The sequence below is a fragment of the Solanum dulcamara genome, chromosome 9, assembly GCF_947179165.1.
Source record: "Solanum dulcamara chromosome 9, daSolDulc1.2, whole genome shotgun sequence".
NCBI lineage: Eukaryota > Viridiplantae > Streptophyta > Magnoliopsida > Solanales > Solanaceae > Solanum > Solanum dulcamara.
In genome coordinates, this window is record NC_077245.1 from 2515381 (window position 1) to 2538231 (window position 22851).

General features: G+C 31.4%; 3 protein-coding genes across 4 annotated transcripts; 1 reads left to right on the forward strand and 2 right to left on the reverse strand.

Moving 5' to 3' along the window:
• The first annotated feature begins 5288 nt into the window (after positions 1-5288).
• LOC129902920 (zinc-finger homeodomain protein 6-like) lies at positions 5289-7922 on the forward strand. The gene is made up of 2 exons (XM_055978367.1): positions 5289-6502; positions 7400-7922. Exons 1-2 carry the CDS (start codon positions 5941-5943, stop codon positions 7723-7725), a joined length of 888 nt encoding a protein of 295 aa, XP_055834342.1. The 5' UTR covers positions 5289-5940; the 3' UTR covers positions 7726-7922.
• A 1668-nt stretch (positions 7923-9590) lies between these two features.
• On the reverse strand, positions 9591-11033 carry LOC129904613 (uncharacterized). Its single transcript, XM_055980179.1, has 2 exons — positions 10940-11033; positions 9591-10771 (listed from the first exon to the last, which is right to left on the reverse strand). The coding sequence occupies exons 1-2, from the start codon at positions 11031-11033 to the stop codon at positions 9591-9593; spliced, it is 1275 nt and encodes a 424-aa protein (XP_055836154.1).
• Positions 11034-14332: 3299 nt separating this feature from the next.
• Positions 14333-20165, reverse strand: LOC129903379 (alkylbase DNA glycosidase-like protein mag2). Of its 2 annotated transcripts, none has more exons than XM_055978914.1 (2): positions 19039-20165; positions 14333-14599 (listed from the first exon to the last, which is right to left on the reverse strand). In XM_055978914.1, the coding sequence occupies exons 1-2, from the start codon at positions 20013-20015 to the stop codon at positions 14578-14580; spliced, it is 999 nt and encodes a 332-aa protein (XP_055834889.1). In that variant the 5' UTR covers positions 20016-20165; the 3' UTR covers positions 14333-14577. The 2 variants fall into 2 exon arrangements, with proteins under 2 accessions (XP_055834889.1, XP_055834890.1); XM_055978915.1 differs by lacking the exon at positions 14333-14599 and adding an exon at positions 15963-16255.
• Between the last annotated feature and the right edge of the window lie 2686 nt (positions 20166-22851).

The following is a 22851-nucleotide window of genomic DNA, read 5'->3' on the forward strand; positions in this document are numbered from 1 at the left end:
AGCTCTATCATCTCTTCTTCTTCTGTCTCCATGGGAATCGCCATTGCCAATCTTCTCTGTTTTTTTGTAGTTAATTTCTTATGTAATTACACTTTAAAAGGATTTTAAAGAAACCCTAATATCCCAATTATGGCGGTTAATCGGTTAGTTACAGTCGTGTTTTTTTTGTGTGAATAATACTTGGTGTGCAAGAATACAAGTAAGTAAATACTTGATGAGCAAGTATTAAGTTTCTATAGTTAAACGGGGTAATGACTAATGACCTATATTTTCTCACTTTATTGATGGTTAGTTTAGTTAAGTATTTCTTTAGGTTAATTCATTACTTATTATTATATGTGTGCTTGACGATGATATGTGTGCTTTGAATTGGCTTTTTTTAAAATTACAAATCATAAGTTAAGAACATAATTGTCATATTTGTTAAGGGAACGTGTGTGCCCATATTGTGGTCCTGATATTATTAGAAAGTAGGTAAAAGATGTAAGAAAAAATGAAAAATATTAAAATTGGATCTCATGTTAAAATAGGTAAACATAATTTTGGTACAAATTAAGAAAAGCATCCCTAATTAAGGATGTAATAGAATATATTTTTATGCCATAAAAAGCAAGAATAATATAATTGCATGCGTTGTTTGATTAATCACATGTTTGCAAGACTCAAACCGTATGTTTGTTAATTGGTGCTTGCGTTAAATTAATAGAGGCATATATTTGATCATAGTTAACTAAAATGTAATTTTAATTATTAAATATACACCTAATCATGATAAGATGATTCTCAATAATTAAATATGTTTATTTTTTATGGTCAATTTTTAATCATTCAATTCTTAGTTATACGTACGTTTTTAATATAATTTACTATTATTTAATAGTTACGAATAGATCTAAATTTTAATATTATTAAGATGTAGATTAAAAGATGACATGAATCCACTTTTACCGCTAAACAACGATGTTATCGCAATCCACCATTAGCAATTATAACCATCAACCTCAGTTACAATCACCATCATTGTCAATCATCATAGCTAGTCATCACCATCATTTAATCGCCATTTAGAACTATCACTTCCAACCACCCATTACTAACAATAGTCACCACTATATATCGCCAATCATCATCATCGTTCATAATCACTATTACCTATTCGTTCATCACAATTATTGTTTGTCACCACTAGCTTCAACGATTAATAACCATTATAAATTACCATTGTCAAACACCATCACAATAAGCTGTTACCAGAATTATTATCATCGCCCAACAAAAATTTCAAGGGCACCCACAACAATCATAACTAATTACCATCACCTCCTACTATTATATGATTTTTTAAACATATTTTATTAATATCAACTATTATATGATTTTTTAAACATATTTTATTAATATAGCATTAGATTAATTTAATATTGTATTTAAATTTTATATTTATGTATTATGAATAAAAAAAATTATAAATGAGATATTAAGAAAATAAATAATTTAAAATTATTTAATATTTAAATGTTAATTCGTAATATAATAATTTTACCGTTACTTTGTGATTTCATCAAAAATATACAAAAACTTTTAATGGATGCATTTCCCAAGTAATCATATAAGTTGATAATGACCACAAGTAGCCTTCTGATTCCTCCTATGGTCCATTAGCTTCATGTTTCTACATTTATAGCATCTCCTTCTGGCTAGGTTATCTAAACAAAATTACAAAATATTCAATTTATAATATATAGAAATAGTGAAACAGACTTTCATAGACCTAATTATTTATTTACCAATTGTTTCCAATAAATTTAAAAGTGATAGCGAAATTGATTGGAATCACAATTCACAAATATGTGTGAGTATATTTCTTTTCTTCCCTTATTCTCCTTTCTAAATTTCTTTGATGATTCGCTCATTTTAATATTTATCGAATGTATGATGTTTTGAATTTTCTTGTGATGCTTTTTATCGTTAAAAACATCGGATAGCGGACACTATTTAATGCTTGATAAAGAATATTCAAAAAGTTTAATTGATTAATTTTGAAATTTTGATCTCTCTATAAATATCTAAAAGTTTATGAAATAATCGAGATGTTTTTTTTTTTAAGAGAACATGTTATCCTTTTATATAGACATGAACTGAAATTTAAAATAAAGTAGCCTCAAAAAATCCTAAAAAAGATTGAACCAGTCTTATAGAATCTCATGACGTGTGCACCAAATTAAATTAAATTAACCAAACCACATTTGTTATAAATAATTACTACTTTTAATTGACTTACAAGAAGGCTGAAATATATGTAGTATGTATACAAAATTAAATTAACTCAACTGGAAATATTTAAAATAATCACTTATTTTAATAAAACAATATATCTTGGTACATGTACACCTTTGAGTTTCACTTGTTTATTATATTTTTGGCGATTTATTTGTTTATAATTATTGAACATGATCCAAAGAAGATCTAGTATTGTTCGTTTCCGGGCTTATTTATTTATTTTCCCCCATTTCAATTTGTGTTTTAATTTGACGGTGCAATATGATTATCAATTACTTCCTTCTTCCCACACTAATAGTCAAAATTATTAAAAATATGTATCCCAAAATGATTGCCATTTTACAAATTTAAAATGATTCATTTTGCCTTTGGTATTGAGTGTTTCTGGAAGCAATCAATATTAATTACATAGCAAAAAAAATTTAGTATAAATTTAAAGAGTTTAAATAAATATTTATTGATTGATGTTATGATTTTTCAAATAAAAAAAATTAGTTTAATCTTGTTTCTAAACAAAGTCATACTTCTTAAATAAGAGGCGCAAAAAAAGAAAAACACGAGAACTAATGTAGGAAGAATGAAGTATATTAAAGACATAATATATATATATATATATATATACAAGTTTATGTTCTTTTATTTTTGATGTGCACAAGTAAAAATTTAAATTTATATAAAGTTGAATAAGTAAACACACATATAAAAATAATACAAATCAATTATCACGCAGACAAATATATTTCACATGCATTGTCATATAAAATTTATGTATCTATTTGTTTAAATTTATAAAAAAATTAAATACTTATTTATATATATTCAAAATTAAAAAATATAAATACCAGCTAAAATTAAATTAAAGAAATACATTTACATATTATACCTATATTAAATCTTAATAGGATCAAAAACCTTCAATCATTGTAAGGAAAAGATGTACAGACATTGTATTTAGCAATAAATTTTGAAAGAGATGAATATATTTATGCCTAGTCCTCTTTTTTTTTTTTTTTTTTGAAGTGACAATAAATTAAGGTGACGCAATTATGTTGTCTCAATTGGCGAGCCCCTGCAATATTACTGCTAACGCAATTTCCTTGATTAATCTGTAAAAAGATAAAGCAAGTACCGAAGCAAATAACAGAAATTAGACATGGGAAGAGAGCTGAGGCAGATGTAATGTTGTACTAACGTAACTCGTTATTTATCGTATTTTTAAATATTAATTAACTTTTTTTGACTATATTTTAAAATCACAAAATAAAAATAAATTCTTTAATTTTCTTAAAACTCCCTATTCAATTAAACTAAGCACTATAAAATGAAAGGGATAAAATATGTTTTATAAAAAGTATAAATTTGTATAATAAACTTGTTAATTAGGGGAAGGGAAAGATTACAAGATGGGAAATCGTAACTTCACCAATAAAGTAAAAATTCAGATAGCCAATTAATTAAATTGTTAATCTTGTGACTTACAATACTTATCAAGTAATTTCCAAATATGTCAATTTGGATGTCCGAATTTTCGTCAAATTTAAGAAATTGATCTCAAAATTCAACAGTCCTGGAAAAATACTCATAATTTTAAAAAACTTAGAAATTAAAATCATAAAAATTAAATCTGGAATATATTTTTTGGAATAGAAAAGGAGAGGGGAGAATCGAGAAAGGGTTGCTTGGGGGAAAGCATGGAGTATGCAGAGTTTGCAGGTAGAATACAATTACACTCATAATTTGCATCATTCATTCGGTAGAACGTGAATAATAAAAGCTGAGCAGAGTCAAATCAGATTGCAGGCACAAGAATCGCACTATTTTTGCGTCATTTTCGACTCTATGTGTATGTAACACGGTAAACTAAAAGATTCACCAACTTCCCACCCCCCAAACATAACAACCGATAGAAAACGTTTTATACCTAAAGTAAAATTTTCCAAACACCAATTTGAATTAGTGTAACTCAACCAATCACCAAATGACAAACAAAAAAAATAAAGTGAGTATATGTAAAATTTAATCTAGTGTGATAAGATGAGTGAATCTTTTTATATATTGTATCTTACGAGACTCGAGTAGGTGTCCAATATGACCTAAAAATTGATGGTTGACTTCAATCTGAAAAAACATAAGATAGTTTTGTATTGGACTAATTTTAGTTCAATCCAACGCAACCCATTTCTAAAGTTGTCCTTCGATTTAGCCAATTCTAATCCATTTTTAAAATTTATTAATTTGGAGTTACTAGTTAGAATTTACTTTGATTTTTTCTACTATGGGTTGAGGCTCAAGTTCGAGGTCGAAAGTCGGGTCGCTGGTTAGGGTTGGGTCTCAAATCAAAATTAATTTAGGGTTTGGGAGAAAGTCGGGGTTGGAGTCGTGTGTTTCAAATTAGGGTCGAATGTCAAGTAAGGATCAGGTCCAAGGTCAGAGTCGAAGGTTGAATCATGAACCTCGAAATCCATGTCAAGGTTAAAGCTCGGATCCCGGGTCTCATATCTCGCATCGAGATCGGATCGATGTTGAGTCCAGAGTCTTGTTTCAAGTAAGGATCGAGTTTTGGATCAGGTCTTGGAGCTCAAATCCCAAATTTTGTATCTTAATTGAGGATTGATTCAAGGTTGAGGCTCTAGTCCCGATCTCAAATCAGGGTCAGAATTAGAGTTTGGATCTCGAGTGTTGGGACAAGATCATAGAGAGTTGAGACTCAAATCTAATTTATTTATTTTTTTCAAAACAATCTGAAAGGAAGGCAAGAGAAGTTTTAGATACATAATTATTTTGAAACAAAAAGGAGTAATTAGGAAAATAAAGTTCTTCATTCTACCCACCCCCTCCCCCACCCCCAAAAAACTATGGAAGGTAGGGGGTGGGGCAATAATGAAGAAGGGTGGTGGGAATGGGGCCAATGTTGGCAGGGCGTGGGAGAGGACTGAACATGACATTGTCTGTTGTTTTCTTATGCTCAGTCCTATTGTTTCTCAACATAACACTCCATAATCTCATCACAGTTTATCTTCGCTGTTCCGCACTACTCCTACTCCTACTATTCTCTCTCTCTTTCTTATCTCCTCCTTTTTCACTTTGAAACTACCTTTTTTTTTTTTTTTTTTTTTTTTTTTTTTTTTAGCTTCGTCTCAAGAAACCATGTTGTCTCTTGTTTCTTACATTCTGTGTTGCTTCCTCCCCAACACCCCACTTTTTTTCTCTTCCACAACCTTAAAACAAACCTCGTCACTTTAATTTTCTCTCTCTCTCTCTTCCATCTCTATTTCACTGTTTCTTAATCTCAATTTTCATGCATTTTTAAGGTGGTGGTCCGCCGGATTTTGCTTCTACTAAGGTAGTAATTCTAGGGCCCCATCCTCTTTATTTCCAGCTTAATTTCTTCTTCAACTTACCCTTTTCTTTTTCTCTTTACTCTCTCTCTCTCTCACCCCACATAAGATTGTGAAGCAATTGATTTTTGAGTACTGTACTACACTTAGTTAAGAAGTAGAATTATAATTTTTGTTAGTTAAACTATTTTCTTCATCTTATTGGTGTTTTATTTCTATGTTCATGGGTAAAACATAGGATTATATACACATCATAAGAAATAGGGTTAGGGTTTCTTAAATCTTAATTAGGGTTTTAATTAAGTAATTAAAAATAAAAATAATGGCATTAGCTGGTGAGGAAAAGGAAATGAGAATGCCAGGTTCTTTAGGGTATCATTCACTTGATCAAAACATAGATCAAGTTCTCCCACCCTCCATTCAAGATCACGAAAAATCATCCGGCGGTGGTGGTGCAACTCCAGCTGTAGTTGGCGTTGCACCACACAATTCCTCCGCCAGATCTAATAAATTTAACAAGATAACAACAGCAAGAGCTAGGTACCGTGAGTGTCTTAAAAATCATGCTGCTAATATTGGAGGAAATGTTACTGATGGATGTGGTGAGTTCATGCCTAGTGGAGAAGAAGGAACGCTTGAGGCGTTGAAATGTGCTGCCTGTAATTGTCACCGTAATTTTCACAGAAAAGAACAGCCTAACAACGTTGGTGGTGACAATAATAATAATAATGCGGGGATTATGGTTGTGCATCCACTACAGCTGCCTCAACCACTACCTTCTCCGATACCGTCGTTGAATCACCACCACCACCATCACCATCAACACGGAGGTAGATCAATTTGGACTACCATGCCACCTCAGCCTGTCAAAATGGCCTTCGGAGGTAATGTGATTATCTCATCTAAAAATTTAAACCATTAGATGAAATATGTTTTATTTCATTCACTCAATTTGGTTTACCATGCCACCTCAGTCTGTCAAAATGTCTTCGGAGTTCCAAGGTAACATTCATAATTATAATAATTATATTATAATAATTATGTGATTATCTTATTTAAAAATTTAAATTTTTAATTTAAATACATATTTATTTACTCCCATTATTTCATTTTATGTGTCTTTATTTCACAGGACACTAAATTTAGAAGCATAAAAAGGTGTATTTATCATATATATATACCCCGAATGTCACTGTGATTCTAAACCTTACATAGCATTTCTATTAGGTGTATCATTAAAAATAATTAGCATGAAAATGTTAGATTTAAAAGATTATTGAAATACTCTTATGAAAAGATATTCTTTTTGAAACATACACTACTATAAATAAATGTTTTTCCAACCATGAATTAGTGGAAAATTTGTACCATACAACTAGATTTTTTCACTCATTTTTCACCGAACAAGCTTACTAGAAAAATTACATGGTGAAAAACAGATTCTCACTAAAATAGCGAAAAACTTCCTACTTTTTCCGCATAAAAAATATTGCTAATTTTTTTCGTTGCTGATTCAGTTGAAATATCAATGAAATAATTTACTGAACATTTTTTGATTAAAAAAATAATATTTTTTTAGTAACAGATAAGTGCACTTAATTATGTCTGCAACACGTTCTTCCAGGGACGAACTTGTACCTTTTTTATGAACAAAAACATGTCAACTCAATCCTAAGACCTTAGTCTGCTCTGATAATATGATTATTGTATGATAATCTCACCTTGAAGTTAAAATCATTACTATAATTTTTTTTTAATTAACTTAATTATGTCTTCGACAGGTAGCGGGGGAAGTGGGGCAACGGACTCATCAAGCGAAGAACTTAATTTCAACACTTATCATCATCAACAGGCAACATCAGTGCCTCCACAACAACCATTTGTGTTGGCTAAGAAAAGGTTTAGGACAAAATTCAGTCAAGAACAAAAGGAGAAAATGTTGGAATTTGCAGAGAAATTAGGATGGAGAATTCCAAGAGAAGATGACACTGAAGTACAAAGATTCTGCTCACAAGTTGGAGTGAAGAGACAGGTTTTTAAGGTTTGGATGCATAATAATAAGAATCCTTCTGCTAAAAAGAACACAATACAAGAAGATCAACCTTAATTAATTAAATTAAGTTAAGGTTTGGGGAAAAAAATGAAATGAAATTTCTTGGGATTTGGTTTCTGCTTATGTAGTCGTACTAGGAATCGTACGTAGCTAGCAAGTTTTTTTCTTCTTTTCTATGTAGCATTATTGTAACTATGGAACCCCTTTAATCAGATTTTATTTTTATTAATTAATTATTGTACTTGCAGGAACCTTTATTCATCTGAATTTTTCAGCTCTTTCTAACACTCCCCCCTTATCACTGAATATTAGATCACTTTTTTTCCCCCTAAACTGCATTGAATTGCTTTTACTTGAGTCGTGGTATGTCGGGAACAATCTATTTTTTGAATAATGAATAAATAAAAATGATCGACGACCCAAGAGAGTGAAAATGAGTATATTTTGCTGGAAATTAAACGTCTTTCGAAATGGAAGTATATATAGTTAATAGATCGCCGTTGGATGAAAGGAAACAATGAATCTTAGTCGTTAATTTGAATTTTTTGAAAGAGTATAGTTATTTTTGTCGAATCAAAATGCAGTGTCTATTTAATTTATTATTTTTGTGTGTTGTCAATTTCAATTAATTATGATGCTTCTTGGAGTTTCTGTCACTATTTAAATGTTTATTTCCTATTTTGGGAATGGGTTGCTGCTTCTTTTGGAAAAAGAAACAATGAAGGTGGTGTTATATTTGAGGCTTAGAGCTATATAGGCATATGACCCCAATCATGTCCATGTTGATAATCAATGTTGAGTTCCATGGACATAAGGTTATAAAAATTTCCGCCTGCCATTTGACATTATGATTTTAAATTAGTGTTTAGATATGTGATTTGTGATTATGATTTCAAATTTTGAATTCTTAAAAAATAGGATTTAGAATTTTAAGTTGTAATTTCAATTGACTCATAAGTTTATATTTCTTAAAATAGATTTATCTTTTCAAATTTTACAAAAAAACAACTGATGCTTATTGTGAAGAGATTATATATATCATGTGAAAGATTCTATTAATGAATGACTAATTATTACTATGTTGATTAGTGAATTTTTATAAAATTATGTGTATCTGCAAGTTAGCATATCGTAAATATTTATTTATAAAAGAAATAAGGAAATATGCAATTTATATATGCGGCGCCTTAGATTGTATAAAAATTGAGAAAACTTGATAGTTTTCATAACTTTTGGGGTTTTCATGTTTATAAAAAAATATACAAATCACAAAATTCAAATTGCATATCATAACAAAACTTCAACTTTATATCAGTCGTGATTTTTGAAGAATTTAAGAAATAAAATTATGATATCAAATTGCATATTCAAACGTTAATTAAAAACATGATTTCAAACCGCCCGTCCATACGGAGGCCTAGATTTGTGGAAATAATTGTACTACAATTTTTCTCGTCTCTTTTTCATGTGCTTTTGTGCAGACGTTTGATTGACTCTATTCATATCTTCACATATTTGAGACAAAAACAAAAATACATTAAACATGTAGGTCAGCATACATAATACATAAAACACGTTATCCAAAGTAATATTACAAAAACTCAGGGATCATACATACATACAAGCTAATTTTTTGGAAACTTCTCGTATACAAACTAAATTATTCTTGGATTATAGATTGGGATTATAATTTTGAACTAATTTATCTTACTTGGGAGATAAGATAAAATAACTCCAAATATAATCGAATAAAGTGGATATCCAGGATTAAGTTTGAAGTTAGATTTACGGTGTGTCTGGTTGAATTGATGATATAAATCTAATCTCAAACTTAATCTTGAAATATCCCACCTTATCACGGGTATCAATCTACAACTAAAAGTTCAGAGAGCTTCTGAACTAACCCTCTGATTAAATTATTAAAGAGAAGCTTTCAAAGTCCTATTTATTGGAGCAAAAAACATCCCTTCTTCTTCTTCTTCCAAAACTAGCACTTTCTTTCCCTTTTTAGACTCTTTTTTTCCAATTTGCACCACTTTTTGCATTGTGCTTTGAACACTACTACCATTATTATTATCAAACTTCATTTGCATGATAATATTCATTTGTGACTTCATAAATTTATACTTAGCAAGCCATCTTTGTATTTTCCCAGAAGTAGTCTTTGGTACACTTCCAAATTTAACAAGTACCACAAGTCCAATTCCAACACCTTCTTCTTTCATTACTCCTTTCCTTATTCCTTCACATATTTGCTTCAAAAACATATCACTCTCTGTTTCACCTTTTCTCTGCATCTCCGCAACAACAGCTATAGATGTGTATTCATATTCAGACATCTCAAACGCTGCAACACAACCACCTCTTAGGAAATTCGGACAAGTATTATAAGTTGATGTCTCCAAATAATGTGGATGTATTTCTCGTCCATTTGGGAGTTTGAGAATGTCTGAGCATCGTCCTGTCACGTATAAAAATCTTTGTTCTCCTTTGACAACTCCTCTATCCCCTGTTCGAATATAGCAATTTCCCGCCTTATTTTTTAGCCTGGCATTGAACACTTGTTGAGTTAAATATGGATGTCCTAAATATCCAATAGCATTGCTAGGAGATGAAATCCATATTTCTCCTTCAATTCCATCTTCCACAATCTCATTTGTTTCTTCATTCACAACTAGAATTTCAATGTCTACATCTTCATCAAGTCTAGCACTTGGCAAGAGCTTTTTATACGTCGAAAATTTGTCACAATTACTACTTCTCCATGATGTTGAAACAAATGTTCCATTCTCAGCTAAGCCATATGAGGGGGAAATTGCAAAAGGATTAAGACCTAAAGGCCTAAAAAATTCAGCAAATTCTTCAACACAATCATTGTAAATTGGCTCGTTAACGATGATCAAATTCTTCAAGCTCAACATACTAATAGGATTATTAACAATTCCTGTGATAGTTTCCCCAGTATGACCACGTTTCAACACGAGTGGTAAAGCAAATGAAGGAACAGGAGTGCAAGTTGCCTTGAACTCCGAAATCAATTCAAGCCATATTCTAGGACGATTGACAAATGTATTCGGGGATGTCAACACATGTGTTGCCCCTGATACAATTGTCAAAAACAAAAACATGAGTCCACAATCATGGTACTGAGGTAACCATGATACAACAACTGTATTCGGGTGAAATTCATAAGCTTTCCTCGCGACTCGAACGTTATGAGCTGTAGATCCTGCAGTCACTAAAACAGGCTTAGGAATAGCAGTTGTACCAGAAGTGTACTGAATCAAATACACATCATCAACATTGCAACCATTGTAACTAAAACCACTATCAAAATTCACATTTTCCAATTGAATTTTCATTTTCTTGCCCTTTAACTCCTCGGTTGAAATCCATCGAACCTTCTTCAAGGCCTCGGACAACTTCTTATTACTCGATCTTGCAACATACTTCTCAACATGTTTGATGTAATCGCGTTGTGCTATAGCAACTTTAGGCCTTGTTTGGGACAAAACTCTAAGTAAATGGTGCCAATTACCGCTCGAAAAAGACGGGTGAGGAGGACTGATAGGAACAGCTAAAAGCCCAGCTCTTTGACAACCAAAAATCATTTCAACAAATTCAAGTCCTGGAGAACATAAAACAAGAACAGTATCATTTTTTCTTAAACTAAGTAACAATTCTGAAGAAATACATTGGGCTGAATTATTTAGTTCCTCATAAGTGAGGGATGAAAACTGAATTGATGGGCCATCTTCAGCCCAAATGAAAGCTGGTTTGGACTTAAAACTTGCAAGTTTAGCCCATATTGGAAGATAAAGATCCACAACAGGTTGGTCAGGGAAAAAAGGGTCATAATTTTCATAGTTCATGGCTATAATTTAAAGTGTATTTGTAGAGATATGCTGAATTTTGTATGAACAAGTAATTTTTTTCAAGCATGTTGTTATATATACTACGTACTGAGACTAAAAAGGGAATTTAAAAAGTTTGATTGAGAATTTTTTTGGTATAATTTAAGGATATACTGATGGAATATTATGTATATTCTGATATATACATCAATAGCCTCGCCAATTACATGTCTTATTATGTTAAATTTCTACTACGTTATTACCTAGGATACCATTATTAAGGAGATCAGACAAATTGCCGCGTATATTTTATCCTGTGTTGCTACATCAAGATTTATAATATTATGTTTTTTTATACATGCACAAATTATATTTTAGATAATTTTGTTAAGTTTGCAATATATTGGTACCTTGGCATATCTTTTGATACCATACCATTGCGCGGTGAATTTGTATATTTCTGTTTGGCATAGCATTGGAAGAGGTATATACTCCTTCCGTTTTAATTTGTTTATCTGATTTTGATTTGGTATGGAATTTAAGAGAGTAAAAAAGACTTTTGAATTTTATGGTCTTAAACTAAAGGTATGTACAAGGTGTTATGTCGGAAAAAAGACAATTTAAAATTAATTTCAACTTTTAGAGAAAAAAATCAATTTTAGAAAAGAGAATCGCCGCTTAATTTTTAAGAAAAATCAAGAAATCTTAATTTGAAAGCCCCTAACAGATTTGAGTTTTAAAATTAGAGAAAATGGGTAAGGGGTTCTTATTTCAACTTTGAGAAGGTTCTAGTATTCAAAGTGACCGCTAACGCACGGTTATCTAACGATTTGAAAAATTATTTGACTAACTTTTGAAAAATATTAATTTAAAAGGAAATGAAGATTTTAAAATTATTTTTTTAAAAAAAAATGATCAAACTTAAACATTAAAAATAATATACATGTATAAAAAAAAAGTAAAAGTTTATCACATGACTAAATAAAGGTAGAAAATCATTTAAAGAGTAAATTAACATGAATTGATTTATCTTTAGGGGAATCTAATTAAGTTAAAACAAATTAAAATTAATGTTTATGCAAACATAAATAACATAAGTAAATAAATTATTACAATCCGAATCAATATAAATAACACATGAAAACATGGCCCTACACTTAGTTTTTGTACGTCTGGACTAGGCTGTTGGGCCATCTGCGTTTTGGGCCTTAAGCCCAATTCCACTATATATCAGATTGTATATACACTGTATACTACAATATTATTTATGTATATCGAACTCTATACACACTGTCTATCACTTTTTTGTTTCCTGTATCTGCTATATATCATATTGTATATACACTGTATAACATTATTTTCTTGCATATTAGGTTGTTTATATATTGTATATCAGTGTATACAACACTGTTTCCCACCTGTATTCCGTGTATACAGCCCAATATCAATATTCAAACCATGAATATTAGTTTCCTTTCCATGTATCAACTTTTCAGCAATTTGAGTAAGGTGATGGGAGACTCAAAACTTAACAATATACAAGGATGGAGTCCATAGAATGACTCAAATTGATATCACATGCACCAAAATAAAATTACATAAGCATTTACTCATTTTAAGCTAAATCAAGAAATATATCATGATATTTTAAAATATCAAATTGATGGGCATCTTAGAAGTGACTACCAACATGTATATATGTATACAAAGGAAAGGAAAGAAGAAATATATTCAAGTAACTAAAGGATATGGAATTAATATATACGCTATACTAACTCAAATTTTAAAGAAAGAATTAAATCAATTAGGCCATGAAAGTTCTAACTAAATAATAACTTAATCATGTTTTTGTTATCTAAATCATGTTAAAAGAAGAAATTGAAAACATGAAAATCTATATTTTCAAAGAAAACTACTTGAAAAAATAATGAACAAAACTAAGAGCTTTCATTAAATAATCCTAACAAATGCTAGCTAATTAATCATAACATTGCTAACTATAAGAAATTTCTATCATTAATCTAATTATTCTTAATACATGCTAACTAAAAAAAATAAGATTACGAATCAACTAAATATAAAACATAAAATAATTAAATAAAATAAAGCTAAAAAAGATTTTACCTCTTTCCGAGCAACGAGACTGAAGACGACTTTATCACCACCCAAGAGCTTGACGGAACTCCAATCCACAAAAAAAATAATTTAGGCTCGAACCTTCGTGGGTTCGACGTTATAAAAACTTTGTTGTTAGCCTAAATTTCGACTTCAATCTCCCATTTTCCTCGAAGAAAAATATAGATTGAAAGATAGAAATTTTCACAACTTTTAGGCTGAGAACAAGAGTCAAAAATCCTAGGCAAGTATGAAAAATTTCTAACTTTGGAATGGCTAAAAAATCTCCCAACTCTTCCCCTCTCAATAATGAGAATATGAATCTTTATATAGGCTCCAAAAACTCCAAATCCCTCAAGAATTTTCGATGTGGGAAAATGGGTGTTTTCAATTTATTTATTTTTAGTTATAAACTACAAATTTCAAAAATACAAACTATAATCAAACTAACCTAATTAACATTGATTTAGTTAAAAATAAAATCTTTTTGAGATGATTTTCGAATAACCACATAAATAGTAATCAAAGATATAGTTATATAGAAATATGTATATTATACTAAAATTATATAAAAAGATAAAAATAGTTAAGAATAACATGAAAACATCTTTATTTTTATAAAAGCTAATTATTTCAAAATGTTTGAAAGTTAAAAAAAACTCGATAGTTAATTTACGCTGCGGAGAGCCAAAATTAAATGTGAACACAAAGTACCAAAATGCTCTTTAATCTTATAGTCTTATGTCAGGTGGAAGTTCTCAGTAAAAAAGAGATGAGTTACAACACCACTTCTTGAACTTACGAAGTGAATTTACAATGTTCTCAGCTTGATTGTCCAGAATTTTCAGTACATGTAGACAACCTGTGGCTAACATTTCAGCAAATTGATACCCCTCAAAAAAAGCCTTCACTGCCACTGACAATCATGTGACTTCAACTACTGTCCCCATGCACATGCCCTGTATTTTGATCACTTCAAGATTAGCAAACAAGAAAATAAAAGGGTTGTAGCTACAAGAAAAGTCTAAAATGAATCTATACCAAGGAAAAAACAAAGAGGGAGGGGGGGGGGGGGGCTGATCTTGCTGCTATTTGATGGATTCAATATTAATCTTGAATCCATTGCATTTAGGGGTTCAAAACTTGGTTTTGTTAAATTTTTAGAGATTCCTCAAAGTTGTGTCCTTTAACTGAATGTCCTATTGCTTTGCATATTCCTTTGTCCCCTTATAATGTGGTGCCTAAGTCAGCTTAGGTACACCTCAACTATTCCACGAGTAACTGCTACCTCCCACCATCATAGGTTCAGGTAATTCTACCCTCCAAGGCTTAAGCAAATGGAAAGAAATCACCTAATGTTTTTATCTCAATTGACATTTGAATCCTGGTCTCTTTATTGATCACTATACCGCACCATTGAGTGCTATGCTTTACGTCTAGATTATGATCTGCCTGTATGGAGAATGGAAGGATCAACATAACCGGTCGCACATCTTACCAATAGTTTGTGTTTGTACTGATTATGGCACACAAAACTTGCAAGTAAGTTTTCGTTAATCTTTTTAAGTGCCTCATTTTACTGGCAGCTCATTAGGACTAGTTCTAACTTGATCCAGTGTGGATTTCCAGTGCCTTATACAACTACCTAATAACGGCATTGATAGCATGGATCACATGGAAGCTTTAGAGGAGTTTGATGGACACCAAATAAAGACATACAATGTATGGAAGGTCCATCAAAGTAAAGAGAAAAAAGAAAGAGGCTATGTGTGCAAGTGGTCATCTTCAAATTCAAGAATTCTCAAAGAAAAGACAACCAAGCAAGTCCCTTATCTCCTTTTCTTTATTTCAATTTTCCGCATTTAGATTCTAGTTTTCCGACTAGGATCGCTATCACTTCCTCCAACCTCGTCATGGGTAAAGAGAAATCCAGAGGCCCTGTGGCACTTCCAAAGGTTATTGAACCAGAAAATACGACAAAATATTCCTCAAGGAAAAATTTCATCAATAAAAGAGAAAAACTCCCATATACAAGTAGTATACCAAAAAAGAGAACCTACAAAAGGCCAAAGGGTTAAGAATTCACTATGGAATCAATAGGTCATTACAGATGAGCCAAATACTTCTATGTTTTATATTTTCAACCTTTATTTCAAGAATGTGTATACACAAAATTTATATATAAATTTAACAATAAAGTAGATGGAATAAACTTGTGAAGCACATGTCGAGAATATGGAAGGCATAACTTAATTGTGCCTTCACTAGACCCGCTTCCCATATACAAGTAGTACACCAAAAAAGAGAACCTACAAAAGGCCAAAAGGTTAAGAATTCACTATGGAATCAATAGGTCATTACTGATGAGCCAAATACTTCTATGTTTTATATTTTCAACCTTTATTTCAAGAATGTGTATACACAAAATTTATATATAAATTTAACAATAAAGTAGATGGAATAAACTTGTGAAGCACATGTCGAGAATATGGAAGGCATAACTTAGTTGTGCCTTCACCAGACCCGCTCTTCTCCAATTAGCAAGCTCTTAAATTCCACCAAATTCATACTTAGCTTGGTTGTTCGCATCCTTAGCCCCTTAAATCACTTAGCTCCTGAATACGGAAAATTCAATCAATTGTGTTTACTTTCTCATTATAACTTTATTGGAGGGAAAATGCTTACTTGCTCATTAGAATTAAGAACATAGTTAATACTTTTATAAGTATAGGCATGATTTTGAAGTCAATGAAAGTCATGGCAAAGTTCTTTAGTTTCAAGGGATTGGAGTAAGTAGCACCTCTTTTTTTTTTTCTTTTTTTTTTTTTGGGGGGGGGGGGGGTGACATTGTAATATAATATTACAAACTAGCACCTTAAACCAGAAAGATTTTCATAAATTGCAAAACATCTTGGGCACGAAATCTGTATAGATCATTATCATGGTTCCATATCCTGAGACGGAGGGTGATGAAAAGTCAGAATGACTACAGTCGAGGATAAAGCTCAGCCCTGAACTAGTTTGGAGGAAGATTGATCACCACCAAATCAAAAGGGGGTCTGCGAATTAGGACTTAAATGCTCAAAATACAAGTATACTGATGAAATGGCTATGGAGGTATACTATGGAAGAGGACAGTTTATGGAGAAGGGTAATTCTCGACAAATATGATCAGGAGGGGGATGTGGTGCACAGATCCTGTTAACAGTCCTTATGGGGTAGAGGAGTGGAGATCCATCAGATCTCATTGAAACACACTGTTAAAGAGATCAAAATATCCAGGTTGGTAATAGTAAAAGGACTTTGTTCTGGGCATACAACTGGCTTGGGCATGGATGTGTGAAAGATCTTTACCTGATCTGTTCAACATCTCAACTACTCCAAATGCTTATTTATCCACAGCTAAGGGACTACAAGAATGGATCATTACTTTCAGGAGGGCTCTAAATGATTGGGATTGAAGGAGAAGTGAAGCTTTCGAAAACTTAGGAGGAATTTTAGGGGCTATCAGAAGCAGAGGACAAATTGTATTGGAATCCAAGCAAAGATGGGACCTTCACAGTCAAGTCTGCCTATTTAGCAATCAGCAACTATGCTAATCAGATTATTGATTGGCCATGGAAGTTTATAATGCTCCCCCAAAGGTTCTGTGTTTCACCTAGTTGGTAGCTAGAAAGGCAGCTTTAACTCAAGAAAGGTTGAGAAGAAGAGGATTCCAGTTATGTTCTTCCATATGTTTGTTCTATGAGTCTAACACAGAAACTAATAGCCATTAGTTTCTTCATTGTTCTTTTACTTATCAATTGCGACAGCTCTTTCTTAATTTGGGGGGGATCAAATGGTGGAAAGTGGTTCCTGCAAACACTGTGGATCTTCTTCAGAGTTGGAACAGTTATAGTCAGACAGAAGAAAGGGTGGAGATTGGTTCTTGTTTGCATATGGTGGACAGTTTGGAAAAAGAGAAACTCCAGAGTTTTTGAAGATATGGGCAATCATATGCAGGATATTAAGATGAAGTGTTTACTTTTGTTCCACTTTTGGTGTAAAAATGCCTTTTAGAGGAGGAGGTTTCTTTAATAGATATGATAGGGCAACTGTGATCAGTTCTAGGCTTTTGTTTGGATGTGGTAATGTATTCCCTGGCTTCAGCACCACTCTATGCTTTCAATACCAATGTCACCAATTTCAAACAAAGTTTGGAGGAATATTTCAAACAGATTAAGTGTCACGTTCTCATGCTTTACTAATGAAAATTACATGTTACTCACATGGGTACTTATTCACATTGATTGTATTAGCAAATCAATCACTCAGCTCAAGTCAATAAGGCTACTCTTGGAATTGTTAAATAAGAAAATTGTAACACCAACCATCAAACTTAATGTCAAAGCCAATGGCTGGAACATTGATATACAAGGAGATTCTCTCCACATTCTTAATTCACTTCCCTTTTTTTTTCCTACACACCTTGAGCAGTGGGAAGTAAAATTTCTCCTTTCTTTTCTCTAGTATAATATTATAATAATTTTTCTTGTTCCTTTTTTTCCAATGAATGCGTTGGACATATGATTGAGGACTAAGATCTTACTAAGATACTACATGAGTTCTTCAGCAAATGGAATGTAGATACACTCACATTAAATGGATCAAAGTTGATCTTACCACTGTTTCCTTACCTTTTTTTTTTCTTTTTTAAAGCTTTTCACTAACGAAGTAGCACTACATTGAGATTAACCTAACCACTCTGTAACTAAACTATTTCAGGCACAAGTTTACCTGAAAGGAACAGGGAAAAAGATTTAAACATCTGACTAGTAACCAGCTAAACAGAGGAGAAGATTCAAGAAAATATATTCGGGTAATTCAACCTAAGATTATGTTAAGCATATTTGATTTCCAATCTATACAAGAGAGGTAATCTACAAGCCAGGCCTGGCAAAAGTTGCCTGACCGGAAGCCAAAAGAAATGCATACAAACTTGCATATTTATTTCGAAGACTTAATGGCTTCAATAATGAGGTACCATGGGCCATGGCATTAGCATATTATGCATTAATGTCATTGCTCATTGTGTACTTTACTTTTCCCCAGAGGGTGAGTCCTCTCCCAGCTTCTACTCTAGGAATTTTACTCACCAATCATTCTGAAGTTCCAGAACATAATTTTGGTCCCCAAAATTAACCAAGATGTGCCCACATGGCATCAACACTCAACATGGTCATATAGGTTAATGTTACATTATCTCAACTAACAAAAGTAATCAACCAATTTTCCCCAGCCGAAAACCATCATTACATACTATTTAGAATGCAATGAACATACATGGAAAAACTCCGGAAAAGATGCATGACAATTACTGAACGTTTAAAGGTAAACTAGACACGAAAGGGAAACATACCCAACATTAAAAATCCCATTAACAGGATCCAAGAACTGCTGATTCGGTTGATGTTGTTGCTGCTGCATTGACAACATCTGCTGCTGTAAACTAACATCAGAACTCCCCACCACATTGGCTTTTGAAATTGCTCCCTTTGCCTCTACAAACCTCCAAATGTACCAGGAAGCTACCGACCTATAAGGCTTCCATTTCTCACACAACTGATCCATCTGTGATGGCCTAGGAAGATCATCAAGGCCATATAACATTTTCACTCCTTTCCTAATACCAAGATCATGTATCGGCAACACATCCGGCCTATGAAGTGAAAAAATCATAAACATATGAACTGACCAAGACCCAATTCCATTCACCATAGTAAGCATTGTAAAAAGGGATTTATCATCCATATCAATAATTGACTTATCCGACAAAATCCCATTTTGGTACTTCCTTGCTAGGTCATGTAAATAGCTTGCTTTTCTAGCAGATACCCCAATTTGTCGAAGATGTTGTGGGGTTAACCCCAAAACCAAATCTGGAACTACATTCGATTCCCCACCACAAAGAGATATAAATCGAGTGTAAATCGATGACCCAGCTTTATACGCTAGCTGCTGAAACAGAATGCTTTTGGTGAGGGCAAGAAAAGGGGGTTGAAAAAGTTCGAGTGTAGGAAGTGGGTATGTTTCAATCAATGGGGAGAGTAATGGGTCGGAGGATTTGAGGTAATTAATGGCTGACTCGAGCTCACCTTCACATGAAAGTGAACGAGAAACAATTCTTGGTACGATGGTGGAAATCTGAGTTTTGGGTAAAGAGGGATCAACAGTGTTGGAAAGCTTTCGGATTTTTCTGGGTCGAGAAGGAAGTTTGGTGGGTGGTGAATGAGCTTGAAGAGGTACAACATTAATGGCGTCGGTAGATGGGGGGTTTGTTGGGGTGGTGGTGGTGTTAGGGTGGGGTTCAGATGCAGATTCTGATTCTTCGGCCATGGATGAAGGAAAGGAAACTGGAAATGGCGATCAATTGTGGGATTTAACAGGGGAAGTCGTTAATGGAGATTTGAAGGAAACAAAAAAAAAATGGTGAGTGAAGTGTTTAGCAGTCAGCTCGATAATTGTATTAACTCTCCCGGTTTTGGGTTTGCGAAATATAGTAATCTCCGGATAAAATTTAAAATTTAGTTTTTGTATTTAATTTGAAATATTATTTAACTTCAAAATTATTTTATCCAACATTATTCATATTAAAATGGTGAAATTATATTCTCAACTCGTTTATCGTAAATAAAAAATTTAATTAAAATTTATGTAGCTTAAATTTTGAGAAGAAGAAAACAACAATTACACTAAAATCCTTTAAATTAATATTGTCACAACAGTAAAATATTAATATTATTTTATAGAGGTATTATTTAATCAATAAATTAATATTTATTAATTTAAAGAGTTTTTTTTGAGATTCAATGAAAATTAATTTTGATTGTATTATTCGGAAATAAAGCCTCAAGAAATTTAAACAAGCCATTTTGTGAAAACAACATTTATGAAATTGAGGTCATGATTAATAATTTTAGTTACGTAATAAAATGAATATCAATAGCTTGTTAGATTATCCGAGAGAAAATAATACATGTTCAGAGATTTAAAGCTTAGAAAAATTGTGAATACCATCAGAGAAAATAATGTTATTGATGAAGTTGAAGAAGGTGCAATACTTTCGAAATCAATTATGCACAAGAAAACACTTATCGCATTTAGAACTCTTCACAATTTTTTGGTGCAGTTCGAAAAAACAACACCAAAACTTTGAATACAATAAGAAAAGCTAGAGATGGACTTCGAATAGATTTAAATTTTAATTTAAAAAAATCATAATTTGGTCATCCATTTAACCCATCAAATTATTTACAACAACATTGTATTTATTATCTCTTGGGTGTGATATTACACACACTTAAAATAGGACCGACAAATACCAACATAATTAAGGAGTCCTTTATTATGAATCGATAGTTATGGAAAAATTCAAATTATATGAGTAGAATTGGACTATATTCGTTTCGTTTATTTTTATTTATCCAAAATAAATTTTTCAATTTTATTTATTATTTTTAACATATTAAGAAAAGATAATTATTTTTTCTTATTTTATCATTAATATTAATTACATATTTTTCAAATCATTTTTAAGATATTAATATGAATACAACAACAACAACAAATCCAGTATTAATATAAATATTATGGTAAAATATTTATATAAGTATTATTTTTTAAAAGACGTGTAAAATGAACAAGTGATAGTGAATGAAGAGAATATAACAAGTGGTTAACAATCTTTTCAGAGCAGAGCTGCGTTGGTGTCAGCTGTCACCCTTCATTAAAAAATTACACCGTATATATTGTTCAAATCTTACTTTATATTTATATATATATAATATTTTGGACACCTTTAAAATAAATGAAGACTTGTAGCTCTGCCCAAGCTCAAAACTTATATGATGTCCACGTTCGAATTCCTAGAGTAACTTTTTTTAAAAAAAAATTACTATACAAAATTTGGACATTCTTTACAAAAAAAATTGGCTGTACCATTAAATCTACTACTGGCTAAGTTATTGAAAAATAACAGAATCTTAAATCTCATAATATTTAATTTATATTCTCAATCAATTATTAATATGCACTCGAAATTTTTCTCGAACTCCCAAAGTTTCTTTGAAGTCACTCTTTAACATGCTTTATATACAATTTTTATTTTTTTTATTTTTTGAAATGTGAAAAAATGCACTAAGCTGAAGGGTAGCTTAGTCTTTTCACTATGTCTCGTAAACGGTCACTAAGGAACTCGACACGATATCAAAGTTATATTATTTTTGATTAACTACGTTGCTTGTTAATAGTTATTTTTTTAATATATTTTTTTTAATTCAGTATAGTGCACGAGATTGACATTTTATAATGTCAAATAAGTAATTATAAATAAGGATATCATGATATCCAATTGAATAGACCTTATAATAAAAGTTAGCATGTGGTTTATAGCCTCATACACAATGTGTGAGTACTGGAAAAATCTTACCTAACAAAGATATAATTTGACTTTGCTAGAATTGAAATTTTGTTAATGTAAAATTACCCTCTCTATAAAATTTCATAATATATTTGGTACATATATAATTTAGTATACTCTCAAGTTTCAAGGCTAGTTAGTTCAATCAATTGAATATCCTTTTATTTTTTATTGGAAAACAAATAAGTTAATATTAATTACAAGTGAAATAATTTAAATAAGTGGTATATTTTTCGTCTATCAATTTCACACTTCAAAAAGCAAAGTTGAATTTCTTCTTTTATTTTTCGTATCTTTCCTTTTATTCATACGTCGATTTTATGCACGTATGTAAAATTGGCTAGCGGGTGCAATTTCCACCTTATTGAGCTTGTTAAGGATTGCAAGTTAGATAAAATGTCATTGAAAAAACTTGTGATAGTTATATGAGTTTTGATTAAATTAAGAAAATAATAAAAAGATATGATGACTAGATGTGTACATGGAAAAAGGAAGGAAAATCCAAATATCCTTTTATGGTTGTAGACTTGTAGTAGTTGGTATCCACGTTCTAATTTAATTATTTTTTAAATTTTTTTTAGAGATTTTTAATCAATTTCATGGTTTCCACATAGTACTTACTACCAACTAATAATTCATGGAAATAATTAAAATAAATATGGAAGAAGCTATGCATTAAATCCCTCACGTTCCATTTTCTCCAAGGGAGTTAATTATTCAATATTTTTACAGTGGCAAAGGAACATGAAAAAG

Bases quoted from the DNA above. Each gene is read 5' to 3' on its own strand.
- LOC129902920 (XM_055978367.1), top strand. From the start codon at position 5,941: ATGGCATTAGCTGGTGAGGAAAAGGAAATGAGAATGCCAGGTTCTTTA. The intron at 6,503-7,399 runs GTAATGTGATTA...TGTCTTCGACAG, and splicing joins TGTCAAAATGGCCTTCGGAG to GTAGCGGGGGAAGTGGGGCA.
- LOC129904613 (XM_055980179.1), bottom strand. From the start codon at position 11,033: ATGAAAATTCAATTGGAAAATGTGAATTTTGATAGTGGTTTTAGTTAC. The intron at 10,772-10,939 runs GTACAACTGCTA...CAATTGTATCAG, and splicing joins TTTGATTCAGTACACTTCTG to GGGCAACACATGTGTTGACA.
- LOC129903379 (XM_055978914.1), bottom strand. From the start codon at position 20,015: ATGGCCGAAGAATCAGAATCTGCATCTGAACCCCACCCTAACACCACC. The intron at 14,600-19,038 runs GTATGTTTCCCT...ATCAAAATACAG, and splicing joins AATGGGATTTTTAATGTTGG to GGCATGTGCATGGGGACAGT.